Below are 8,903 nucleotides of genomic sequence, written 5' to 3'. Positions count from 1 at the left end.
AGTACTAAATTTGCACAAATTCTTTTTTTTTTTTTTTTTTGCTCAGCTCCTTGGCTGGAAGAATGGGTTTTGAAATGATAATGAATCTGCGGACCAAGATCTCCAACGTGTCGAGAGTTGTGGGACTAGAAAAAGGCGGCACTGGAAACCGGAATAATTCTTTTTTTTTTTTTGCAAGATGGGAAGATTTATTTTAAAATGACTTATATTCACATAAAGTACAAGTGACTGTGTAAAAAAGGACCGAAATACATTCACCCTCATGAATTAATAATTTTTTTCCAGTGACACAAATGTAATGTATCATTTCAACGTTAAGGTTTTATCATGCGCAACCTACAACCGCATAAAAAAAACAACACACCAATCTAATTAAACGTGCAATTCTTTGACAGGGTCAACGGCGAATATAATTAACCACACGGGAGGATTGTTTTTAAATATGAAAGACTCTGACAGTAGTTTTTAATTAGCCTGTCATTCTTTACGACATCAGGGAATTCTTTCAAGGATGTTCACAAGACCCAGAAATTGCCATATTTTCAAATATATTATGAATTATTAGATCATCAGAAGCTAATTTGGCTTCTTCATGTTTAAGAAACTCTCATCATAGATGTTTAGATCTATATTTAATGTTCTTCAATAATATTCTCGGATACAAAAAGCAAATGTATTTGACAAATAACAAATATAAACTTGAGTAAAGGATTGTCCCTCTCGTATTTCCCTTCTTATCTTTGCAACAGCATAATTAGCGTATAAAAGTCCATGACGACGTTTCCGTTCCATCTGATTGCCGTTCAAAGTCTGGCCAAATAAAAAACATCCCTCAGCGTCAATTAAAACAAACTTAAACGCATAGATTGTAAATCCGAGTGTTGAGTCACACCAAATGAGATAACACATGCTCACTACAATACACGTGATGGGAGATGTTGATTAGTGGTGTAATAAACTCCGAGCTCAACCTTTATCACGACTCGATGGTCACATGTTGACGAGACCAAAAAGGGTGAGGCAAGTCCATGTTGCATTATATAACAACCCGGGAGACAACCAAATAGTGCTTCAACATGACAGTGACGAGCGGTCTAACTGAAGATTCCAAAATCGAGAGCGTATCCTTGCATGCTCTTGGAGGAAGTGGGGCACAAATGGCTTTGCCCCAAGAGCAGGAACCGCCGCTGTGTATTTTTGGGACGGGAGATTTGGGACGCTCCCTGGGCCTGAGAATGCTCCAGACGGGATTCAGGGTTGTATACGGCAGCCGAAGACCTCACAGCTGCGGCCCCTTGCCTCAAGGAGCTCAGGTGAAACTCACCAAGCGCTTTGCTCACCAAGAAGGAATGATTGTGATTTACCTCGGTGAATGTTTGTGCCACGCAGGTGATGAGCCATGAGGCGGCAGCTAAGGCAGCTCGACTCATCTTCATTTGTGTTCACAGAGAGCATTACACATTCATGGAGACGTTGGCACCTTATTTGGAAGGAAAGGTAAATTGATGGTGTGTTATGTAATCATTGCCACGTGCGTATTATTGATAACATTGACTTAGCAGCTGCACAGCACGTTTTACATAAATAATAGAAATGATTTGTGGCTCATTTACTGCATTCGGGATACAGTCAGTGTGAGGTATATATTAAATAAATAAATAAATCAAATTAAATCATGGATTTCTTTTTCCTCATTCTCAGGTTTTGGTGGATCTCAGTAATAATTTGAAAAAAGACATGTATGCAGAAGCCAACGCTGCCTACTTGCAGAGGTCAGTGTATATTTTCTGTCTGGCATTCTAAAATTTATTTTATTTTTTTCGGGGGGGTGTCCAGAGGTGAATGTACGGTTATATACTGTAAGCGCGCCATTTCACGACTATTGCGTTAGCCACTGTTGTTTACAGTGATGGTGCCGGTAGGTGTGCTAGGAATGCTTTTGAATAATGTATTGTGTTATTGTCTGCCATCTGTTCTGGATTCAAAATTGTATATCTATATTCAATAAGCTAACAACACTTACTTTAATACTTCATGCAGTTTTTTTTACAACAAAATCATAAAATCCTCTACACAGAACCTACAAGAAGTGATATAAATAACTCTTTGTGTATTTGTGAAAAACATTTCATGTCAGAAATGTCCCGCGAGCCCGTTTAAAAAGAAACGAAACCTTCGACGGGACAGCCCGCCGAGTTTCGATCCAGTCAAAGTGGAGACATTGATCTGTGACGTTCACACCCTTTCCAGTTCTATTTTTTTTTCACCCCTTTCTCTTTTTCAGAGGGGTGTTGAAAAAAAAAAATGTCAGCTATAAAGTCTTTGCTGTGTGTTCTCCAGACTGGTCCCTGGAGCAAGTGTGGTGAAAGGTCTTAACACATTGTCGGCCTGGACTCTGCAGAATGGTCTTCTGACAGGAAAACAGGTGAGTGGGGAAAGAGAGAAAATCAAGGTCGATACTATTCACGACATTAGCGGCAAGCCCTTAAAACAGAGCAAAAAATAAAGAAGCTTGGTGTGTTCCAGTCCAATCTCTTTTCATGAAGCCCAAAATTCTCCTATAGCATCTAAGAAGCCAATAGAAAGAAAAGGTTCTTGATTTTTCCGTCTTTCCGTATCAATGCGAGCAAAGACGGGGGCGCCACTTGTAAAAACACACGAGCTAACACACTTTAGCATGTTACAAAGTTGAAAGACCTGTGTTTATTTCAGCTTTCGCTTCGCAGCTACAAAGGAAAAACACAAACATGTGGGAACCTCTGGAGACCAAACCTGAATCTGCCTCAAATCCTTCGCAACATAAACAACCCGCATGCACACACACACATCCACAAATATCCTTCGACTTGCTGATACTACTGCGGTGCTCCATTTTCTTTCAAAATAAAAAAAAAAAGTGGTCACCTTGCACCAGTGCAACTATAGTTTATGGCGGATGAGTCAATCATGTCATCATTTTTTATTTTTTGTGATCTATGCAATAAGTGTGTCTAAATGTGAGCAGTAGAGTTCGCTTTTGTGTGGTAGGGAGGGGCATCTGCGCCGTTGTGGGAGTGAACACAGCCGACTTGATTTCCTGACTAACGGAAGCGTCTCACCTCATTTTCTTAAATTCGCATGCAGAATAAGCGTAGCAATAAAACGGATGATAGCAAACCGCCTGGATTTGAAACTGATTCAACAGCGCCTCTGCTGGTCGGAAGCAAACACCGCAGCCTATTTTTTCTTAATTGCTATAAACACCATTCGACAATTAATCGTCTAAAGAATAATTATGCAGATGTTGATGATGTGCCGGTATTAACACTTTAAGAGTAAGTAATAGCTGTGCAAATGCACACTTTCTGTTCTTTTTTTTTTTTTTTAGCGTGTGTGTGTGATTGTGTCACATTTATATTCCGATGGAGATTTAGTCTGTCGGCTGTCCCCCGCTGTTACGGCGCAGTAATGTAAGGAGACATGGCTGGCTGCCCGGTCCACTTACACACACCTGGGGGAAAACTGTTCAGTTGACTTGCCTGTCAAACTTGCCTCTCGGCCTCCAACACACACACGCACGCACACACACACACTTGTTTTTAATCACCTTATCACAGGTTTGATAATAAACTCCACGATACAAAACAATAATAAAAATATATATTTTTGCACTCAAACCTTGACGATAGAGTGCAAATATTTGTGGTATCGGTATTTGGTATTGGTATACTCGAGCGTTATCATCAATAACACTGGGGAGACAACAATTTGTTTTTTTTTCTAAAATACATTTTAGCCTCTGAATACAATCTGGCTTGTTTACATTTTCGCACTTGACGTTCATCACCCTGCACTGTCCCTTTAAATCAATAAAATGAAACAGAAGTAATCACCTTATTATTAGTAGCTAACATAAAAAAACTACTTTGAGTCAGTCCGATCCCTCTTTACAAGTCCAAAAAAAAAAAAATGGCAACAATAACTGTTCTGTGTCAATTTAAAAATCAATTTGACTTTATAAAAGACCGAACTGAGTCATTTGAAGCACACTTCATTGTAACAAAATAACACGCCATTATTACCTTTTTTTCTTATTATGGAATCAAATCTCTCGCCAGGTTTACCTTTGCGGCAACAGCGCAGAGGCAAAGCAGGCCGTCGCTGAGGTGGCCACCAAGCTGGGGCTAACAATTTTGGACAGGGGGTCTCTGTCCGCTGCCCAAGAGCTGGAGGACTTCCCCCTGAGGCTGTTCCCCGAGTGGAAGCTGCCTCTTCAAATTGCTTTGGGCCTCTCCGCCTTCTTCTATTTCTATCTCCTCATCAGAGACGTCATTTACGCTTACGTCGAGCAGAGGAAGGACATCTCCTATAGAATCATGGTGTCCCTAGCCAACAAGGTGAAGACTTTTGAGTTCACCGTGATGTGCTTTTTTTTTTATCTTCTGCCACTTTCCAGGTGTTTCCCATCGTGTCGCTTATCATGTTGGCGCTGTGCTACCTGCCCGGAGTTGTTGCTGCTTTCTTTCAGCTCTACAGAGGAACCAAGTACAAGTAGGGTATCAAATCATTTGAAGGAAACGACTCGCCACATTGCTTCATGTTCAATTTCTCGTTTTGTAGGCGATTCCCAAACTGGCTGGATCGTTGGATGCTGTGTAGGAAGCAAATGGGCCTGCTTGCTTTGGGCTTTGCTTTTCTCCACGTCATCTATACGTTTATTATTCCTATTCGCTACAATGTGAGACATAAACTCATCTCCCGTGTGGTGGACGAGGTACGGTAAAGTTGACCTGCGCATTTACGAGAAATCTGTTCCTGGATGTTAAAGTTGTTCTCTCCCAACTTTGTCGTTTTAGATGAAGAACAACAAAACCACCCCCTTTGATTTTAATTATACAGAAGCATGGGGAACGGACTCGTTCTACGTCCTGGGCATCCTGGGCTTCTTTCTTTACGTTCTACTCGGCCTGACGTCACTGCCCTCCGTGGGAGGCTCGCTCAGCTGGAGGGAGTTCAGCTTCGTTCAGGTCAGAACACACTTGCGTGTCTTTTATGGTAATAGAGGGAAGGAGTGAGCTGAGGGTTTGTTTATTTTATTATCTTATTATTTTATTGATTTATCATTATTATTATTATTTAATTTATTTAAGTGTCTTTCCAAGCCACTGAAAACCAAACGACAAGACCACCAAAACAAAAATTCTATTTATAGTATACGTTACATTAGTATACATAACAAGAACATTGTCAGACATGACGCTTAATAATCTAATCTTTTACGGACACACCAAGCAGTAAGATATAAAGATAACATACTTTTTTTTATCTTCTTTTTTCCCATTATAAAAGACAATGCAGTATCTACTGAGAATAAAACTGCTAATTTTTTATTTTTTAGGGTACCTCGTTATCATTGTTCTCTTCCTGTGCTTCCTATCAGTAAAATCTCTTTTTAGGGCGTTTTTTTTTTTTTTTTTTTTTGATAAAGCGCAATTATTTCCAAGTTTTTATCGGAGTTATTAAAGTGCTGTAAAAGCAATGCGTCACGGGCACTTTCCTCCCAAGTGACTAGTTAAGTAACTCCCTAACACAGGGGCCCCACACAATGGATGACTGCTTGCTATGGCTCAGCATTTTAAATGTTAAGATATTCATTAAACTGAATTATGGTAGCAGGTATAAATCCCACATGAGTAGATTTGCTAATACAGGTCAAGGGTGCGTGTGTAAAAAAAAAAAAAAAAGGCGTACTGATGGGAAAAGATATTTGGCGATGAAGGTCAAGATAATTGATCCTTTGAGTAAGGAAGAAAGAGATGACACAACCGAGTCCTATTTGCATAGATTACCGTCGTGATCGCGCTTGTCAACAAGGGAACCCGTCGGATTTTAATATCCATGGCGCAAAAAGGCTTTGAGGCTCTCAGTTGTGATTAACAATAAAATCCTTTAATATTCTCATCTGAAGATTCAACTGTACAAGAATCCAGCCAACGTCGTGTTGGAAATGCTCTCGATTAAGTGATTAACAATAACCGAACGACGGGAGGACACGGGGGTCCCGAAAACAATTATTCTGTAACAGCTGTGGAAAAAAAAAAAAAAAAGAAACCTTTCGAGAGTGTTTTCACTATAAAACTTAATGTGACAATTTCTATTCATGGAGTCAGCAGGGGAGTCGTTTTATCCATCGACAAAAACACAAGTGATGAGCCACATTTGCCCCGTGTACATTATTTGCACAAATGAATGCCTGAGATTTTCACTCCTTGAGTAAAAATGGTTTGCTTGTGAGCTTTTTGTCCCAAAACTCCAGTTAGTCAGTTTGGCTTCAAATGTTGACAATCAATTTGTTCAAAGCTCCTGAGTATTTTCTACATCGAAAATAACTCGAGGCCGACTATACAGGCAGGTTTTTTCTGTAATATTCCGAATTATCATAATAGGGATGGGTGATAATATCAGTTTTATTTCATACTGGTATCAGTCGCCTTTGTGGTCATTTTTCAATCAGGAACTTGGAAATAATATTATTATAAAAATGCCAGAAATTTACTATATTCAAGGAAATAAAATGATTAAAAATGTTTTTGGGGGGGGCCTTTTGTAATAAACATACTAGTGGTATCGGCCACGAGATTTTTTTTTAAATGATCGAATATTGTGTTCAAATAATTCAGAAACTCTGCAATATGAAATTTAAAGTATATATATATATAAATATAATTACTGAAAATGTGCAAATACTGAGAAAAACGTAAAACTCAATGGTGAAAAGTTTAACTATTACTTTTCTTGATTTTTGTGTAGTGTGTGGCTAATTTAGCACCAGTTTTTTTTTTTCTTTTCTAATGAAATGCCCATTTTTTTTTCCCAGTCCAAATTGGGCCACCTGACCCTTTTCATATGCACGGCCCACGGCTACATTTACGGCTGGAACAAATTCCTCCGGCCTTCAACGTACAAGTGGTACACACCTCCAGGCTACATGCTGTGTCTGATCATCCCCTCGGTGGTGCTGGTTCTCAAAATGCTCATCTTGCTACCATGCGTGGATCGAACTCTCACCCGGATCCGCCAGGGCTGGGAGAGAACCCCGAACGTGGAGACGGGCCATGGCAACGCCACCAATATGTGAACACTGGATTCATCTGAGGTGAACCATCAGAGTTGGAGAACACTAAGGATTTGAGTCATTCTTTTTTTATGTGCTTGTTGTTCCTCGTTCACCAAAATGTGTCAAAAAGTAGACTTACATCCCTCGACGACAAACATTGTTTTGATAAACTGAGGCAATCATTCCCCCCCTCGTCCTTCCCAAATGGAGCAGCCCCCGAAGCTGCTTCGTTCTCAAATCTTCCTCCCTCTCAAGGGCAACGCACGCATCAAATTAGAATAAAGTGGTCGCCGTGGTGTAGCGCTCTCCCTCAGCAGGTTTGATTAAACACACTTCAACCAGTCTAAATTGGTGCTACAAGGAGAGACGGGTTTAGCAAACAGAGCGTGAAAACATTCCGCTGTGTTGTGGTTATACGAATCAGTGCGGCTGGAGTTAAGTGTTTACCAAATGCTGTCCCCTGTCATCTTTTCTCATTGATGTCATAAATATCTCCAGGCTGCATGTAATGGAACCTAAACAACAAATATTCATGTGTCGGCTATCTTCCCGCAATCTAAATTTCATGGCATTCAATTATGGAAAGAATGTGTTATCACTAAGCTATTTGTTAATTTTATTTGAGCTCCTAATCTTGTTGGGTAGGAGGAGGACTGTAAAACTCATGATGATGTAAATTAGCAGAATTGTGAGCAAAAATAAAGAAACAATTCTCAAAATGAAAAAGGTAATATTCCATCACGTGTCCCCTTTAAAATTCCAAAAATTACAAATTTTTCCTCAGTGCCAACTTGATTTAATTGTAAAAAATATATATATTTTAATATGATGATGGTGATGATAAATCATTAAATACTAATTAGTTAAAATTCCGGAATTTCCATAACATTCCGCATTCACACGTCATCCCGTCTTCACTGATAAAATACTTTCTAGCAACTATTATGTGAGTGTCTGGCTAATAAAAAAAAAAAAAGGCTGATAAGAGCAGATGAGTCGAATCAGCGGGCGATTTGATCGAGCAATTTTCTCAGCGTGGTGTGCTCAGCAGTGACAGCTGGTGGCCAGGTGAAGAGTGACAGGCAAGGGAAGTTAATCGGATAACCGAAGCCTTGGTGGCAAAAACAGCAGCTGTCATGATCAGATTCTCGTTGGCCCTCGAGCAGAACATTTATGCAAAAAAAAAAAAAAACTTTGTTATCCGGCATCTAATAGCATTATCTGCTCGCGCAATCTGTAATCTCTCGTACGCCCACTCTTGTATTATCCTCACTTTACCAAAGAACTGATGTTGATTTTAGCCTCCTTTGGATTCCGTGTTGGCGTGCGCGTGTGTGCTGAGATTTAAACGAGATTCAAATATTGCCCCGGGAAGCGATGAATCTAATAATGCACAGAGAAACTGTGAAACAAGCTGGTTTGCGGATTGTAATTTCCACTCGAGTTGAAATTTCACACACCTAGACGACTGCGATACGCCTAACACGATTATCTATGTCTCGCTAGGAAAAGTAAATAAACTGCTGCATCGTGGGTAAAGATACACATCATGTATTGTCATGAAGAAATCCACGTGGGCTAATCTGTGAAATGTAAAATCCACAAAAAATATTTTCACACATTTGTTTTCAGAAGTATAAACACCCTGTTAGCTGTAGCTTGCTAACAATGTTAGCAAAAGCGTCCCCTTCTTCTCATTACAAAACCATTTAAAAATGTAATTTAGAAAAACTCAATTTCCTCGAAAAGACCAATGTCTGACTTTCCATTTAAATCTTTTATGTTTTCCGAGGTCATCGATATTTCC

At 39.7% G+C, this 8,903-nt stretch overlaps 1 protein-coding gene across 1 annotated transcript; it reads left to right on the top strand.

Moving 5' to 3' along the window:
• The first annotated feature begins 678 nt into the window (after positions 1–678).
• On the top strand, positions 679–7,775 carry LOC133161581 (metalloreductase STEAP4-like). Its single transcript, XM_061290166.1, has 9 exons — positions 679–1,313; positions 1,390–1,497; positions 1,702–1,772; positions 2,341–2,425; positions 4,098–4,376; positions 4,436–4,530; positions 4,600–4,753; positions 4,836–5,006; positions 6,857–7,775. The coding sequence occupies exons 1-9, from the start codon at positions 1,077–1,079 to the stop codon at positions 7,115–7,117; spliced, it is 1,461 nt and encodes a 486-aa protein (XP_061146150.1). The 5' UTR covers positions 679–1,076; the 3' UTR covers positions 7,118–7,775.
• The last annotated feature ends 1,128 nt before the right edge of the window (positions 7,776–8,903 follow it).

Source organism: Syngnathus typhle, linkage group LG10 (genome assembly GCF_033458585.1).
Source record: "Syngnathus typhle isolate RoL2023-S1 ecotype Sweden linkage group LG10, RoL_Styp_1.0, whole genome shotgun sequence".
Classification (NCBI taxonomy): domain Eukaryota; kingdom Metazoa; phylum Chordata; class Actinopteri; order Syngnathiformes; family Syngnathidae; genus Syngnathus; species Syngnathus typhle.
This window is presented reverse-complemented; position numbering and strand designations above follow the sequence as displayed.